This window comes from Varanus komodoensis, unplaced genomic scaffold (genome assembly GCF_004798865.1).
Source record: "Varanus komodoensis strain SLA01 unplaced genomic scaffold, ASM479886v1 scaffold9, whole genome shotgun sequence".
NCBI lineage: Eukaryota > Metazoa > Chordata > Lepidosauria > Squamata > Varanidae > Varanus > Varanus komodoensis.
Window position 1 is genome coordinate 20,262,888 of NW_025336598.1, and position 18,518 is coordinate 20,281,405.

General features: G+C 39.4%; 1 protein-coding gene across 1 annotated transcript; it reads left to right on the forward strand.

Moving 5' to 3' along the window:
* The first annotated feature begins 624 nt into the window (after nt 1–624).
* Nucleotides 625–9,949, forward strand: UCHL1 (ubiquitin C-terminal hydrolase L1). The gene is made up of 9 exons (XM_044418147.1): nt 625–742; nt 1,177–1,188; nt 2,696–2,824; nt 5,122–5,272; nt 6,409–6,494; nt 6,584–6,631; nt 8,430–8,499; nt 8,794–8,852; nt 9,511–9,949. Exons 1-9 carry the CDS (start codon nt 710–712, stop codon nt 9,595–9,597), a joined length of 675 nt encoding a protein of 224 aa, XP_044274082.1. The 5' UTR covers nt 625–709; the 3' UTR covers nt 9,598–9,949.
* Nucleotides 9,950–18,518: the final 8,569 nt, after the last annotated feature.

Genomic DNA, 18,518 nt, shown 5'->3' on the forward strand with positions numbered 1-18,518 from the left:
ACCCTTCTGTATAGACCTGGGAGTAAAAATGATAAAGACGACGTAGCTGCTAGACGCATATTTTAAGAAACGTCTGTTGTGTCCCTCGCACAAATCTTGCTCTTGCGGGATTACAAGTATGCACACTTCCAGATTGCTGCACTGCTTGCAAAATAACAAAAACAAAAAAGCAAAGCACTTTTCCTGGTTGCTGAATTGCAAATATCCAATATTAAACAACCTATTGCAGGTTCAGAGCGCCGTAGATGAGCCGTCCCCAAATAAATGGCTTGCTACCGCTACTCGTCGTTAGCGCCCGCTCCACCGCTGCTTTCAGCGGAACCACAAAGCAGTTTGCTATCAACTTTCACTAGCCTTCTGATCGGTGGACCTGAAGATTGTACTAATCCCCAGGGGCGCACGCCGTTCGCAATACAGGCAGTCACCTAATGGAAGCGCAGTCCAAACGCATCGAGGGCGGGGTCCTGGGTGGGGGAGGTGGCTGAAGAGGGAGGACCTACCATTGCTGAGAGTCAGGGGGTATTTGCTGGAAATCAATCCCATTTGGAACGGTTCTGCTTCTGCTTCCCCCCCCTCCTTTGCAGTGAGACAGCTCGATGGCAATATAGTGGTGGGCGGGCGGGTGTATTTTTCCTCCGAGCGCACGGTGGGTCCTTCGTAGGATTTAAGCAGGTCTGTCTCGCTAGTCGGGCTTTGCGCGATTGAGACAATGGCGTGGCAACCTATGGAGATCAATCCCGAGGTAAAGAAATAGGTGCTCTTAATCAAATTGGTTGATTCGGGTGGAGGTTTGTGGGTTTCTGGCAACCTTGTGGGAAATCTTGGAAGGAGGCGTTGGGGAAGGGGCGACAAAAGGTGTGCCCGACCTAGAGTTGCAGTTGCTCTTTCGCATTTAAGCTGGTTTCTTATTCCTGATGATTTGTGGTAACCCAAAGATTGGGGGGGGGGGGGAGGCTGCTAGCAATTTTTTATAAGAAACGTATAAGGTGCAGGTTAGGGAGGGGCATTCTGCTTTTGGATGCTTCTGGAAATAGACGAGAGGAGAGTAAAAACCCTTGTAGGAGGCTGTGAAAATTCTTGGATCTGATGCGGGGACTGGGAGTGCTCCAGACAAAATGGGAGGTGGGCCCCGCCCTTAGACAGGCTGATCTCCTTTTCTCTCTTTCTGTGTTGTAGATGCTGAACAAAGTGAGTGGCCGTCGAGACCTGGGAGGACAAGATGCGGCTTCTCAGGCTGGGCGTTTCCTGAGGCTCCATTTCCATTCATTTAATGGGAAGCTCTTTGAAGAGCTGGGAAGGGAGGCGGTGGCTGCATGTTGCACTCGCTAGCTCATTGGAAGTGGGTGGGCATACGGACGGACAGGTTCGAATGGGAAAGAAGAAAGCATGTTGGGGGCCGGGCGCCCCATCCTGCCAAGGAAGCTGACGCCGACTTGCGCGGATCCTTCTGGAGCTGGGCGACAGGTGGCGCTGCGGCCCCTCGTTTTGTGCTGTGTCACGCAGCAGCCGGCTTTGGTGGAGGGAGGCTGCCTGAAAAAGACCCCTTCCTGTCCGCCTCCTTTTGCCCCAAGCATTTCTTTTGTACCTTGTAGATGTGGGGTTGCAGAGCTTATTGGGCCACTGCTGGGGGATGGCAGCATTCTTTCAGGTCTTTCTACTGCTCAGGTGCTGTGGGGGTGCAAGAGGTTTTAGATGAGCTGGCTCTGAATTGAGGAAAAGATACTCCTTTCAGGCTTGGAATCCTGCACTTTCCCAGTCGCCAAGTCGTGTCTGACCCTTCACGACTCCATGGACAACATTTCTCTAAGCTCTCATGTCTTCCACCATCCCCCAGAATCCACCCATACCCACACCTACCACCCCAGTGACCTATCTAGCCACCTTAACCTCTGCCATCCCCTTCTCCTTTATTTATGGCCACGTTTTGGTATTCCATGAAAATGAAAGGTATTATGGTTTCTATTTGCCATTAGTGGGCAGCTGGATGTCTCAGAAACCGCAAAGCATGGAGGTGCCACCACCATGGCTCAGCATGATTTGGTGAATGTCTGTAGTACTCTACAGGTTGAAATTTCCTGATAAGGCTACTGCAGCTCTATATAGTCCACATAGGACCCTTACAGCAAAAATGCATCTTGGAACTAACTGAGTCATCTATGTCTCAAAGACAAGTTAACCTAGGATACATTCATTTGCATATCTGGACAGAAAAGAAGGTCTATCTAAACATGCATAGTTTTGCATCCTTAATGTATATTGCTTATCCTTAGCACCTTATCTGTAATGAAGATTGTTGAGTTAAACATTCCTGTGACTTTGGGTGAGATGCAGTCCAATAAACCGTTATGTTGGGGCAAATAGACTGCAGGGTTTCTTGGTTTCTGCTAGAATCCTAAGATTTACCTGCCAGATGCTAAATATATACATTTAGAATTTTAAAAATTCCAAGCCCAGCAAAGTTTATGGCCCTTCCATACAAAAATGTGCTTGCAAACTTTATTTAAGCAGTAGAAATGTGTGGTTTGTTTGCAGGGTTTTTTGGAAATTCTTGCCCATTGACCACAAACCACTCAGAGAGCTACTAGTAGATTGAGTTCTTTTATTTGTACACAGGTACAAGGATATACAAATTACAGAATGTAAGGCTATAGTCTTGTCCTTGCTGATTATGTCCAGTACTGTCTTTACCATGCAGGTGCTGTCCCGTTTAGGGGTTGCCCCTGGCTGGCAGTTTGTGGATGTGCTGGGGTTTGAAGAGGATTCCTTGAATGCTGTACCCAGTCCAGCTTGTGCACTGCTCTTGCTCTTTCCTCTTACTGCCCAGGTGGGTATTAAGGGTTCAGAGACAGTGAAATGGTTCAGAATCAAAGAAATAATTACAATAATCCTAAGTAGTGGTCGTTCCATGAAGATGAGCTCCTTGTTTCTTTCTTTAGTAAATTACACTTCAAGGGTCAAAGTTGGCATTGTAATATATCAATCATTTCTGTAAAGTAAGTGCCTCTAGAGAGCTGCTGATCCTCATGTTGAGATTGAGGCCATTTGGAAGTAAGCAGAGATGATTTGTAATTGGCTGTCGTGTGGTGCATCCTACTTAGAGCAGTCCTGAAGGATAAGTGCACTCCTCAACTGTCTCCACTATGGAACAATGACTTCATCCTAGAATGGATAATTTTGTGACGAAGTAGTGTCTCTACAGTAAGAAGATCAAACTTATTTTAAAAATACATATATAGACTAATTTTAACAGAATTGGGACATGATCTTGTAAATGATGACGCCTAAAAACCAGTGCTGTGGCTTCTCATGATGTAATTTTGTTTTCTTCATACCTGTTTTGGCCTTTGCTAGGCACTCAGGGTCTCCCTCCTCTGCCTGCCTATTGTTGCACCATTTTTCCCCTTTGTAGAAACCTTTATATTAAGGGTTGAAGGTATTTCCAGGCTTAAAGAAGGGTATGTTTTTTCTATATAACCATTTAGGTCACATGCAATTGCCTTGGGACGGTCCCAGAATTAAAATACTTCAGCAGGCGCAGGGCTGGAACTTGCTACAAGTGTAGTTTGATCAATCTCAACCAAGTCAGAGTAGTTGGTACATACTCCTTTCAATGTAGGACATACCGCCTGCCTCATAATTGCAGTTAATGCACTCCAGCAGCAAGCAAGCAAGCCAAAGCGTAAAATAGGCAAAATGGCTGTGGACATTCTCCCATGCTTTTGAAGCAGCATCATATTTGTAAAAGGAGCAATTGCAGTGGTAATCTGAAGTTAGCCTGTGGGCAGCAAGTGGTTTTACCAATAAACTAGTAAAATCGAATGGCAACGCATGACTTTCTGTACAGTAACACAATGGAAGATACCTATTTAGTCTTGAAGGTGAGTGTGGTAGATAACAGGTAGTGAAGTATCAGACTTGTCCGATGCTGAAAAATCTGCCTCAGACTTTTGGCTGACGCGTATGTTGAAGCAATCTTATCTGGAGCTTTTTATTTTCAACATACATATTTTATTGCTTGTCTAAACAGATTCTGGACTGCTGAACAATAAAAGAGAGCATAATACTTAAAAGCAGAATGCCAGTGAATATAGGGCTGGTTGCAATAAATGTGCTCAGCAGATAACAGTAGCAGAACAGTACCCTGACATCAAGAGGCAAGAAGTTCCACAGAGTACTTCTGGAGGGCCATAAGATGTTGTCTTACAAAAAGCTTAATTTAGCATGTTTTCTTTCACTTAAACACTGTTCAAAAAGCACTCCCATGTTGTTCCAAAATGCTACAAGTATTTGATGTTTAATGTTTTAGAAAAAGCACATAATGTGTTTCATTATGTGCAATGAAGTCATATTATGTAGAACTTTTATTAGAGTAATTGTAAAAATATAAAAACAAACAGTATGCACTTCCCTTACGTTGTTTAACTTTAAGGCAAATAAATACTAAAAACGGTTGATGCATGACTTAATTTTAGCAACCCAAAAATGTGCAGTACTTCCATTCCACTGTGAGACTTACAACATATGTAATATCTTGCATACATGCTAAGATTATTCAGCTGAACTACCATTAAGTGCTACTTTGAAACTGCCAGACTTGCCTAATGAAACAAGAATTTTAATATTTGTTTGGGAGGAGATATAGAAAAACAAAACACTTGAGAACAAATTCTGCCTCACTGAACTGTTGGGCACACTGATGTTGGCTACCAAGTTGCTGAAATAGGCAGTTGGGCATTAAATGAAATCCTTTGCCTTGTGCTAGGCCTTCAGCTGGGCCTCAGACCCTGGATGTCTGTTTGGCTTCAACTGTATAGCCAATGCTCCAGAACTTTTACTTTGGTATAATGGTGTCAGGGAAGGAAGACTTGCATAATCACTTGAACTTTGCAACTAATGCATTTCTTTGGCCTGGCTCATATTTGTCCTGCACGAATGCCCCTCCTGTGGCAGTGGGATATGTACATATAGTTAAGCATTTGCACCATCATATATGGACAATGCACATTTGTTTTCCTACACAAAATGAGGTATTTGTATGCAAAGTATGCTAACCAAATATCGATTACTTAGGAAACACCAAGTAAATGCTGCTGTCTAATATGTACATTTACAATGTTGTAGCATGAAAACTTCCGAAAAAAGCAGATTGAAGAACTGAAGGGTCAGGAAGTGAGCCCAAAACTCTATTTTCTGAAGCAAACTGCTAGTAACTCCTGTGGAACCATTGGTCTTATACATGCAGTGGCTAATAACCAAGATAAAATACTATTTGGTAAGTACTGAGGATAGACTACCTGCAGTGGGTATACACTTTTACCCCTTTGAAAGATTGATGTAGTCATGAATTCTTGAGGTCACGAAAAAGTAATCTCGTGGTATATTTTAAATTAAGACTTGATTCAAATAAGCAGTGCAGCCTAGATTAGCTAGATTCTGTGCAAGTTGGTGAAAAGGGCCTTGGCACTTGCAGAAAATTGAATAGTTCATTGACTTGAAATTTCTTAGAACATTACCTTGCTATAATGTGTTACTTGGCTGTCAGCTAGACAGTATTTGAAGTCTAAAGAATAGGCTTCTATAAAGTGTTCCTGCACAAGCTTATTTTTACGTACAGCTAATTGAATGCTGTAATTGTAAATTGGATGTTGAGAAGTCTGACTTCAATAATTTGTGTCTGTATAGTCCATTCTTTGAGTTCTGGTCACCATGTTGGATTTTTCTCCCCTCATAATTAGGCTTGTCTCCATTTTGAGAACTTTGTTCTTCATGGTCCTCTGTGCATTCATGCACATGGGCTCTGTGCCTGAGTGTACCCAGAAGATTTAGTAGCTAAGAGCACTTCAACCAGAACCCCTATCCCACCCTGAAATGACATCCATTATTAAAAGAGATGTTCCCACCCTTTCTCTTACTACTTCTTTGATACCCCCACCCTTTGTGGCTTAAGAAATTCTTTCACTATTTTCCTTGAATGTTTTTCCTCTAATCCCTGTGTTCTCAAAAACTTAGTGTATTTATCCATATACCCAACTTCATCCCTTTCTAAAGCTCTTCATGCACAAGCAGCATGTGCCTCGGCAATACTTGAGCTTTTGCTTGATACTTCTACACATCTTGCTGCAAGGAAGATGCCTATTTTAGGGGGAGATGTTCACACCATGTCTTCAGGTGTATTAGTGTACATTTAGTGCAGAAAGCCAAAACACTCTTTTGTCACTGGAAAGACATGCTTCCTTAATCTTAAGTTCATGTTAAGTAACTTTCATCATAGTTTTTAAATTTAAATTTGTATGGCTAAAAGAGAAAAATTAGTATCATACAGTAAGCTTAGGTAACTGGGGCATGCAAATATTGCTGCAAAAAGTGGCATTCTGCCTACCTATACCCCAACACCTTGATTTTTTGCAGATGAAGGGTCTTCTCTAAAGGAATTCCTCACTGTAACAGCTGGACTCTCTCCAGATGAGAGGGCAAAACGTCTTGAAAACAGCAAGGTAAAAGAGTAGGCAATGTGGGTGGAGGAGCCTTAATGGTGCCTAGTGCAGGGTAGCTCTAAAAAATGCTGTTTTTTTAACCTTTTCAGGCCATCCAAGAAGCCCACAATGCAGTGGCACAAGAAGGCCAGTGTCGAGTAAGTGTGATTTAAACATACAGGCTTCTAGGCGTATCATATAATAAGAACTGGTAACTCTTAAAGGAAACCATTGTTGCTTGTAAAGGCAAAAGATGCTATTATAGAATCTAGGATAATGTACTCTTTCCCTTCTCCTTCCAGCCTTGCTGTTTCCAAGTAGACCTGTTGCTGCAGTTCCAAGCTCTGTGAAAATTGTGCCTTTAAAATATGAAGGGGAAATCACTAAGCATAAATGTTCTGGATTTGCATCCTCTTATTTCTCCTTTTTCACCCCATTCCTAGAGTAATCTTGTGCTTTAAAAGGTGCCTGTTTTTAAAGCAGTGCGTGCCCACCTGTGCTGTGTGCTTACAAAAGTTAAGTGGGTCGCCCAACTGAACCTGGGTGGAGAAGGGGCAAGGGTAATGGCTGAAATGATTCACTAGCCTTGTGACTGAGGTGACTGTTCTGACCTTTTTGCATTCAGGTTTCACACATTGCAGGTGAGATTTGTGATACAATTGCATTAACTTTTTTTTCCTGAGCAGCCACTGGGGGAAGGCCTGAATTTTATTAGGTTGGCAATATTGGAGAAGCATGCAAATCTTTCCCCTATGTTTATTTTCCTTCAGCTTTGGTTCTTCTGGAGGGAGAACACAAGACAAACTTAATGTACCTGCTTTTTCCTGCCCCACCAGCATGAAGTTTCATGTGGGGGCACCTTAATCAGGGAAATAGTGTAGGGAAAGTGTAAGAAATGGCCTGTATTGTCTGCTGATCTCTTTCCCAAGGATAGCTGATAGCGGTTTCAGGTAGTGAAGTGGTGGGCAGGAACTCTGGAGAAATGGTTTTCCATTTCTGTAACATACATCCTTACATCTTTAAGTGTATTAAAGAGAACCAGTTGTGGGTTCTACCAAGTGATGTGTAGCTTTGCCCAAAGGTGCACTGCACTTTGTAGAAGGGACTACTTCCAGACAGAGAGCTTGTAGTGCTACCAACCAAAAAGCATTTCAGTCTTTCCCTCCTTAATGGCTTTTTTGTGACAGAGAAGAAAAAAATAAGGAGCACACACAAGCAATTACAAATGGAAGACAGTGTTGTCTGGAGGTCCTGTAAAATTCCATGGATGCCATAAAGGCCTCTTCTGGAAGCATTCATAGGTGAAGAAAATCCAAAAGACAGGAATTCTAAGCAGTGTAACAAAAGCCGCCTACTGGAGATCTGTTTTTTCACTATTAAAATCTAGCAGCATTTGTTAAGATTCCTGAAAAAGTGGAAAATGCATTAGAAGGCTGCACTTCTAGTGCCTAGTATCCAGCTCAACAAGTTAACTCTTTGAATATCATTTGGGTAAATGCGAGTACAGGAGAAAACCTCTGTCCATAGAGCTGCTGATACCTCAAATTCCTTTCATGTCTCAACTCTTGCCATGATCCCCACAAGGAATATTTTTCAACCCAGTCCCCAAGACTGGTGAATTATTGGGGGTTTTCTCTTCTTGAGAACAAAATAGAACAGAAGATTGGGAGTAACTTCTACCTAAGATACTAACAACCTCTGGGGAATTTCCTTGTACATGAAGCTTAAGGGCTTTTATAGCCTATACAGAAGTCAGTGCCAAATAAGAAAGCAACACTAATTTACATATATTAGGACATAAACTAAGGTTAACAAAAGGGGGCATAGAAAAGAAGCTGTTCATTTGATTTAATATTTTCAATATATTTGTTGAAATACCTGTTTCATCCTTTCAATGGCTCTTTTAGATTCTTGCTCTATCTCTTAATAAGCACCCACATTTTTATTTTGCCTTAGGTTGAAGATGACAAAGTGAATTTCCATTTCATTCTCTTTGCCACTGTGGATGGACATCTCTATGAACTGGGTAGGTTTGTGTGCATTGTTTAAAAGCTCATTTAGACCACGGGAAGAAAGTAAAAAGGGCTTCATGGCATCTAAAATTACAGAATTAATACCTTCCCCTCCCTGTCTGAAATGTTCATAGCAGCTGCTGGGAAGGTCACTTGAGTTGCTAACAAAGAGCTGGACAGGCACTTGTTGAGGTGGAGAAAGTCAGGGTTTCCTCACTGCAACTCCAGGCTCCAAAATGTACATCACACAAGAGCTTGCTTGCATATTTGGAGAAACAGTTGAAGTCACGAATTTGCTTTACTTACAGATGGCCGGATGCCTTTCCCTATAAACCATGGAGCTAGTTCAGATGATACTTTGCTGAAGGTAAGCATTCTTGTAGTTAGTGAATGGGTCACTTCTTGCATAATTAAATCCTCAGATTACACTAGTGTGTTTGTGATCTTTAACCTAATAAATTACACAACTGGCTCCATGTATTCTCAAACTAATGGAGATGGACAGGATACACAGGAAATATAAAGAGTGACCAGTTCAGTGGTTTATACTATTTCCCAGTTAAAATTAGAAGCAGGAGTGGCTAAATATTGGGTATTCTTGCAGTTAAACCAGATCAGATTTGTAGATGGCTGAAGTAGTAATCTATAATTCTAGCCATTAGTAAATATACATATAGAAAAAATATATACAAACATTGAGTATAATGGCCAGAACTGGGTGTTCAGCATTCTGTTAATGTAGCTTGCTGACTTGTTGCCATTTACGAAACTGGCAACTCAAAATGTTTTCAACTTCAAGTCTCAGTAATCTCCAACCAGGATGCCCAGTGGTTGAGAATCCAGGGGAATATAGTCCAAAACATTGGGGAGGCATCTGGTTGGAGGACACCGCTTTAACTGGATGTCAGGTACAGCCTCTCCTCATAGCTTGAGAAATTCCTTATTTTTGTCTCTACAGCAGTTGTATTCTTGTATTTATAACACTAAGATGGTACTTCTGTATGTTTTTTTTTTTTTTAAATAAGGCCTCTGCTAAGATCTGCCGACAGTTCACAGACCGTGAGCAGGGGGAGGTCCGCTTTTCCGCTGTGGCACTATGCAAGTCTGCTTGAAGTTGAGGAATTAAAGGAGCCCTGTAGCCCGTCATGGAAAGCAGTTCAAACTTTAGTGCTTTGGTACTTGTGTTTAAAAAAAAAAAAAAAAGCTGTTTTTGGTCTGGAGTTTAAACTATGTTGCTGAACCTCCTGCCTCTTCCCCTACGTACTCACAGCGGCTTCAGCAGCTTTTGTCCAAAAGCCAAGCTCAAACCCGTCAACACTTCAGATGTAAGAGATGTTGGAACTTTTCTTGACTGTAACTTGTTTAAAAATGCTTCATCGGGCTTGACTTGTGCTTCCGAGTTTCTTTAAGTTGTTGTGACTTTGTGTCAATCACAAAAATAAATTTCTTCTTGCTACTCCAAAAGTAAGTGCTCTTTTCTGTGCCTCCTATTTAAAACCTCCAGCTATAAATTAAAATGCAGCAGAAAAAAGGTCAGTATCTAGTCAAGGAACTAAGGCAGGAGTGGGGGACCCATGGACCAAATCTGACCTTCAGCCCTTCCATTTCTACTGTAATTTGTTTGGACCTCTCAGATCTGGTTGAGTGAGATTTTCATTAAGCTTCCTTTGTGAGTATTTCAGCTCCACTTTTAAAAGTAATTCTAGACCATTTTAACTTGAAAGGGAACTAGTTTTGAGACAGATGCACACATTGCCTCTGGAATACAGAATTAATTGTAGTTCCTACCTTTTGTCAAACATGGAAACAAAATAAGTAAGGGATAGTAGGTTTCTATATTAGATTTCTGTTGCTGTTTTCAGAACTGGAAGTCCTTTTTAAGGTCACAGTAAACTGGACAGTGCTAGACAAGGTTAACCCAATCAACTCAAACATGTATTGGGTCATGTTTAGACGGAGAAATCCTATAGCTTCCTGGACTCCCCAGCCCATATGGCTGATTAGGGTATATTGGGAATAGTAGCCTTTTTCTGTATGAATGTACATAGTATTGTGCTCTTAGGTAGGACAGCCAGCTTCCCCTCATGGTTCCATTTAGTGGTACAGAGCAGGCCTGTGCATAAGAAATAACTGCATTGCCGTGTATAAAAGGTGTAGAGGGAAGTTTGTTTTTGCTGGGGAAGCAAAAGATTCTGAGGTAGCCTGAGACCATGTCTTAAGACTTGAGTATATATCATAAAGTGACATACTAGCTTGTCTAAGCAACAACCCAGCTAGAAACTGTTGCTAGGTGAATAGCTGTCAAGTGATTGCCCTAGTGGCTGTAAGCCATTCGTCCTGAATATGTCATAGGCTGCCAAGCAACTGGCTAAAGGATGAAAGATGCCAGAATATGTCATCAAATACACTTGCGAAAAACAAATGCCCTCTGTGCCGAGCAGAACAGACAGTGCAAAAAAGGACAGACAAAATACAAGTAGGTACATGGTGTTTTAATCTTGGTTCTATAGTTACAATATTTCAGTTCTATTTTTAAACTCTTAAGCCAGTCCTTGCCTGCTTACTCTTAAGTTGGAAGTTACTGTATAATTCAGTTCCAGATTTTATTTTGAAAATACTAGAATTATACTCGGAATACTTGGTTTTTAGGAAGATTGAGGAAACACAGCACCTGCTTTATCAGCTAGCTAAATAGCTTTGCTACTGACAATTTGTGTGACACTCAATTTCTTTGTGGCATTCTAGGATGACAGCAGCTGAATCAAGTATGGTATTTTTGTTACTAAAGAATACAGTTCTTTGTGGTTCATACTTTTAAGTATGGCAGCCTGCTAGAATGGATAAGACTGCTAGAAAAGGGGAGTCCTATTTTGCCCCAGAAGCTGGACTTGCCACTGTTCCCCCAGATCAGATCCCTTCTAGATGTCCTGCTGTTATTGGTCCTCTTAATTACTATTCTATCTTACCATTATTCTGGTTCTTCTGCTTATTTTGTGTGATTTTGCCTATTTAGACTCCTGTCCAGAAAATATAAAATTGATCTTAATATAGGAAATGTACTTCTACTTCCCTTGGTACACATTTTGACTTTTTAAAATTGTGTCCTCAGTTGTATTTTGGGCTTATTTATACATTACATTTATATACTGCCTATTGGGAAAAAAACTGGATAGTTCACAGACCATTGATGAAGCAATCAATGAGGAATGGAGAAGAAAATCCTTAAGGCCTACTTATTTGTTTCATTTCTATACCTCCTGTCTGGGTGTTTCAATGATTTAGTTGGTATATTCTTAAGTTTTTTTAAACAAAGTTTACAAATAAACTTACTATAGTTTTCAGCTTTGTTGAAGAATGTCATGGTGATTACATTTTATTATTTAGGTGACTTTCTGGGGATCAAATAAAGCATTTACCTTGTAAACTGCCCAGAGAGCTTCAGCTTCAAGGCAGTATAGACATTAAATAATTTGTACATTTGAACTCTGCTTACAAGTTGAACATTAGTTGTACTCTTCCCCAGTCTACCACCAAAACAAAACTCAGTGCTCTGATCTAAAAGCAACAAACAAATCAAGGTATTTGCATCAGCTGACTTTCGAAAACACCATTTCAGTGATAAAAATGAATCCCTATTTCTTAAAGAGAGGAAAGTAAGTGGAATAATAATAGCAAATAAGTTTCATGTTTTGTTTGGTGTTAGTTCTTGCTGTGTTCTCTAGATGGCAGACTTGGAATACTGTTAAGAGTTTTCTCAAGAACCCGTGGAGAAAAAAATAAGAGCTCATAGCCTGAACTTCTAAATTCTTCTAAATTCTAAATAAAAAACCATTATTGACTAAAGTCCCACAAGATATAAAATAACCCTATCTCAGACATTTCTGTGGAAAAAACATAACTTGCATTAACAATTAAGAGCAACAAGAAAATGAGTGGTAATAAGGACTAGAGCTTTTGTTCATAAGTATTAGCCTGGTCTCTTTCTAGGAAATATTTTAACCTTATAGCTGCAGTGGTTATTATAGAATATCTAGACTTTATCTAGTGCTTCTGTTGTGGTGGTCACATTTTCCTTCAATTTAACACAGCAGTTTATTTCCTTCCTGGCCTATCCTTCTATTTTGCTTATGAATGTTGTATGAGACATTGTCACAGAAGCATTATAGACATTATTGTACAGCCCCATTTGTCACATCCATATGATTGCATAATTTTGAAATTAGCACTTCCCTGCTGTAATGCTAACACCTAGGATGCTTCAAGTAGCTGTATTACCCCAAATAGGTAGCAAATTGCAAATTAGTGTTCTATAGGTATTTTAACTGGAGAAAACTTTTGAAAGGTACCAAATTGAATTATAGTCTGTTGGCTTGTTACTACTACAAAAAGTTTATACACCGTACTTGGGTACCCAATGACATCGAACAGCATCTTACAACATGTATACATACCATACCAGACTACTATAGAGCTAGAGAATCTTTTTTCTACTGAGGACTACATTTTACAGAGGTAATTCATCATGAGCTCCATGCTGGTGGTGGGCAAGAGTAGGGCTGAAAGTAAGAATGGTTTCTAACATTGGAGGATTCTCTCTCCGCCACCCTAGCTTTTCTTGCAGGCTGCAAAAAATTAGGCAGAGGTTTGCATGTGGTCTTTGTGTTACATGTTGCCCAGCACTGCATTACTTTAAGCCTTGTAATGCAGTGTGCCAAATTAGTAGCTCCCAATAGCATCAAGTGCTTTCAGTTGCCTTCAAGAAAACATGAATCTATCAAAATGTCATTGTCTAATGATGTTCTGTATGACTGCGAATAATTGTGTCAGTCATTGGTGTAATAGTAACCTCTCATAAAAACATTTAGAGACATAATTTAGGAAGATAACCACCCATCCCTTGTTCCATATTTCAGACCACCTATACCTAAAAGCACTCAAAGAGCACTTAAAACTTTAGTTAATTTAGTTTAGTTACTTAATTGTGTGTGCTGTAGAGTGCAATTGTGCATGCTGTAGGTGTAAAATAGAGGAAGAGAGGAAAAAAATGCCTCTTTGGAGATCTATAAATACGTAAGCAGATGTATAATTGTATTAAAACATATGTGTTTGAAAATGCCAGTAAAATGGCCATCTAAGTGTTTTGCTGTGACAAGTGTGAAGGCAACCTTCACTTTCATGTTCCTTCTGCCTTCCATAGGATACCTGTAATCTTCTGAGTTTGGGAGGGTTATAGGCAGCAACATTGGCTTGCACTTCCCACTGTCCAAAAGATGATAAACAATTGGAATTAGTAGAAATGACACATTGATGCAGGCAAGAAAAGTCCTTGATCATTCTAAGGAAAGCTGTATTCCTCCAACATTTCTACATTGATCAAATGCTATTTTCCCCAGAAAATCATAGTTAATCTGATGTAAGCTTGGCATTTATCAAACAGCATGTATATGTGCCTGTAAGCATTCTAAACATGTTTACATGATGCCTGAAATATAAGCATATCTCTCTTTTCTAAAACACGTGAATCATAATGATATTATCAATATGTTTAAATAAAATACAACAAAAGGGATTCTTAACATATTATTTGCTCAAATCAATTACTGTAAAATTATAAGCATCTGGATGCTATCTTCATTCTGCATTGGAGGGTGCTTTTCCTTAGGATAAGCCAAGAACAGGGCTATTTCTATTTGTGAATGTATACAATCTTTTATAATAAGAAATATCTTAGAAATCTTTTGGATAAGGCTTAGTCACCTATGGATAATAGTTGGACTTAACATATACTTACCTGTTCTCATAATTTGTCATTGAAAGAATTGCAAGATTTCTCTGCTCTGGGCAACTATAATTTTGTAATGTTTTCCCCTGTATCTGCTTTATTTACAGCTTTATTTGCACATAGCATGATGAGAGAAAACACAACTTTCTCATCTTTGTTGGATAAGCATTACTCTCACTTTGCATCTTCAGCATGATACCATCATTTTATGTCTCTGAGTTATGTTTTGTACACATCCTAATTAAGTACCTGAAAGCATTGTCCTTGATTTTGCAAATTTAAGATTTAAGGCCTAATCCATTGTGAATATCTCTTGTGCAAGCCCCATGGAAATGAATGGGCAAGCTATTGCCCTCTTATACCAATGATATATGAAGGAAGAAACAAATTGGAGAGTTATTAACAACAGTAAGTGAAATGTATGATAGTGAAAAGATCATATTTTTGCTTTCTGATCATAGCATACTTTTATATTTAGACTGGATAACTTGCTGTTCAGGCCCAGATCCTTAGGAAATAAGGGTCAAGTTCAAGCAATCTTTTATCGGGCTGATTATTTGTATTAGATATGTCCCTGTAGGAAAAAAGGTGGAGACTTGTCAAAAAATTACTTCTAAAAGGAACCACAATTTTGACAGCCATGAAAACTTTGTGCTTCAGGAAAAAAGAATGTGAATCACTTTCCCACATTTCCAAGGTCCTAGAATCTCAAGCATGGATGGAATGGCCAAAATCCCTACTTTGCTGTTTTTTGAGCAAAATCAGCTGTCAAAACAAAGCAAAGTGCAAAAACATCCCACTGGGAGCTCTCTAGGTTAATGTCCATAGTTCAGACCTGCAACATTTTGTAGGTACCCACAGGACGTAACCCAGGCAAAGCTTCCTTTTTTCACAGAATTGCATAATTCTAGTTTAAGTGATAAAAAATAAATTAACAAAGCTGTGCACAGCTGAGATGCCAAAAAAAGTGGGGAAAAATACCTTCCCATTCAGTATGCCACTTGCTTACTTTGGAGGGGCTAACAGTGGTTATAAAAATGAAAAAAATAATTTCTAGGAAAAAAAACCCTCTAGCAAACCAAAATGGCTACCACTTGCTGTAGGGAGCATGGCTTTAGGCACGAGGTCCCCCAAGATGCTGGCTGGTAGATCGAGGGAGAAAGTGGGGGGAGGGTGACAATCCATGGAAAACCGAGTCACATGTCAGATGCATGCAGCCCATCGTGGCTTATTGCCATGTGTGTTTTGGGATGATGTACCAAGCTACCTTATGCTTGGGTTCACATAGCATAGCAAAGAGGTCTATCATTATGGCAGATGAGCAAGCATGCAAAGAAGGCTATATATTGGAAAGACTTCTGCATTTATTTACATATATGGAACTAAGGGCCAGTTTGCATGATTGGGCAGCCCACTATAGCTTTAGTCGCAGGGAGCTGTGGTGTATGCCAATGGCCATTTGGAATATTTAGTAGTAGGCCTTTCCATCTGGAATATTGATTGCCCAGCAGCAGCAGCAGCAGCTTGTTGTGTCATGTGATTTCAGGTTGCAAGGCTTGTGGAAGGGTTATGTGAGAGTTGTCTAATCTTCACAGAACTTTTAGCTTTCTAGACAAACCATGGCCAAGTGGTGAATATCAAACTTCCTCTTGGTACAGGAGAGAAGCTACAGTGGACTATTTTGATCATGCAGAGTAGGATTTCCTTGTCCACATATTTCCTATTTATTTGAGCATAGGGGAAATGCACATGTAGATGACATCACTTAGCTGAAATTAATGAGGTAGGCCATGCATGCAAGCTTCTGTCTCTCCTGCCAAAGGTATAGGTAAGCCCTATTTATTTCACTTTTAAAAAAAACTAACCCCCCTCCTCCTGTGGAATTTTCTTAGCAAATATTAAAGTGAGGCAAAGGAAATTAATCTTTGTACTGCTTACTGGGCCTTAGAACTGGACCAGAGAATGTAAGACCTTCCAAATGTCATTGTACAGCAACTTCCATCAGTTCTAGCCAGAAAAGCTAATGATGGTTCATGCATTATATTTTTAACGTGTATGCTTGCAAACATTTGTATATCTGTGCCCTTGTCTTAGAGCTGTGATTGAGTGCCACACTCTGTTGACTAGGTTTTCATCTGTGAAATGTGTGAACTGACCCTAAGGATTCAGTCCCGATGCCCAATGATCTTGAAAAAGTAGAGTATGTGCTCATTGTTAATGAAAACGTGAGCACCCATTGAGAAAGGCAGACTGTGATCTAATTAATGCTAAAACACATGATTGTGCTACAGCTACTTTTTGCTAACTCGTTTCAAATACAGAATGTTGTTAAAATTAAGCTCTTCTTTCTGAAAAGTAGACATCATTCTAATGCCTTGGCATTAGATTAGTGATTTCTTTGAGTTCTGTTCTGGAAACTAGTCATTATTGTTAAATACTGTACTAGTAGATAATCTGCAACTATTCAGATCTACTTCAGATAACAATTAAAGACCATGCAATTACAGATGCAATTAGAACAGGCTTACCCAACAAACAGATGCTGCTGCTAGCAGTCCACAGTCAAGCAGAAGCTATTTCACAGATAATTAAAATATTTTGGAACATAGTTGTGCTTCTTTTTTGCATTAAGATAGGCCTTTTATTTTTTGAATCAGGATAATAGATATAATTCCTAACAATTATTTTAAATTATTTCCTGGGGGTTTACAAATATTTTATTAATATCTTCAAATGCAATGCTTTTGCCAGTTTATACTGAAGAATTGTTATCTCATTTCACAGCTCATTTAAAATGGCAGCTAATTTGAAACACTGTCCTTAGAGACTAAAGCTTCTTTTGTAGGTAAATCTGTTGTACTTTGGCCTAGATTTGAGACTGTAATATATGTTTTTTTTAAACTATCTTATGACCCAGAAAAGCAATTCTACATAATTTAGTATGCCCTGGAAGCAAGAATAACAAGGTAACACAGATGGCAGGCACCATATACATTCACGTCAATTCACATAATTCTCTAATAATAGCTTATAAAACATGCTATAGCATGAAATAATTCTTTACATCTAATTTTTGTTAGGTTCTATTCTAGGCTGCAGTACTTCTTAAAAGATGTGGCTCTGAATATACTCTGAAAGAGAAATTTATTTTCACAGACTCAAGACTTTGTGACCTAAGAATGGTAGCAATGTAACTTGATTATAAGCAATATTATGGCAATTGCCCTTCATTAAATGTTTCTTTAATGATATTGTGTTTATAACTCATTTTTTGTATGTTGCGGTTTAAATGTAAAAAACGAACTGTAGGAATAGAACATGCCAGTAAAGCACTGATTGAAGAGAAAGATTCTTTCAACATTCCTGCAGGATATCACAGGGCTGGAACAGTCCCCTATTCCATGCTACATGAATTTATTCCTCAGGAGCACCCATATCACTATTTATTATGAGAGATGAAGTGCAATTTCAACCGTGTTTTTAACAATACATCATCTTCATCATCTACAATTTAATCATAAATATATCTAAGAGCACACATTTGAACCTTGTTATGAATCTCTCCTCATCAGGTTGAAACTTGAAACGGGAGCCTGATTTCCTGTGCTAGATCTGTGGGTCTTTTTCTAACATTCTTGTGAACTAAAATATAATTTCAAAACACGCTGTGCTGGATATGACTACGTATATTTGCACCTACTTGGCTTTTCCTGTTGTACTTGTCCACAGTGTTGATGCTGCCATGCTTTTATTGTTTACATCTCAGGGTACTAAATGATGGTGCTTAAATGACAAGTTAATGAGTAACTGGGTACCAGCTCCTCTTAAAGACAGAAAAAGAAAAACTATTTAATAAGTTCTGATCCATGGAAAGCCTTTAACCTGAAGATGTAAGTAATAATTAATTACTATTACTGTGTCAACATCTTGAAGTAACATATTTGACTCAGTAAGAACCTTTTTAGTTACATCTAATGCCACATCCACAGATATGTTAGATAGATGTGTTAACCTTAGGAAACTTTCCACTCTAGTATCTTTAACTGAGTTGTGTTCTAAAATCCTGTTTTGCATGTGAGCAATGCAAAAGATTGGTCACGAAATATAGTAGGGTGTTGCTACCTTTTTCTGAACTTCAAAGAGGTTCAGACTGCAGAACCATTGGTTCTGAACCAGAAGTTATCAGCAGAAGCAGAACCAAGTTATAAGTGGAAAGAGTGCATAGCCTCAACATAATAGTAAAAATGCCCT

Excerpts from the sequence above, each read along its gene's own strand:
- UCHL1 (XM_044418147.1), top strand. The coding sequence starts at position 710 with ATGGCGTGGCAACCTATGGAGATCAATCCCGAG. Across the intron at positions 5,273-6,408 it reads CCAAGATAAAATACTATTTG|ATGAAGGGTCTTCTCTAAAG; the intron begins GTAAGTACTGAG and ends GATTTTTTGCAG. Across the intron at positions 6,632-8,429 it reads CACAAGAAGGCCAGTGTCGA|GTTGAAGATGACAAAGTGAA; the intron begins GTAAGTGTGATT and ends ATTTTGCCTTAG.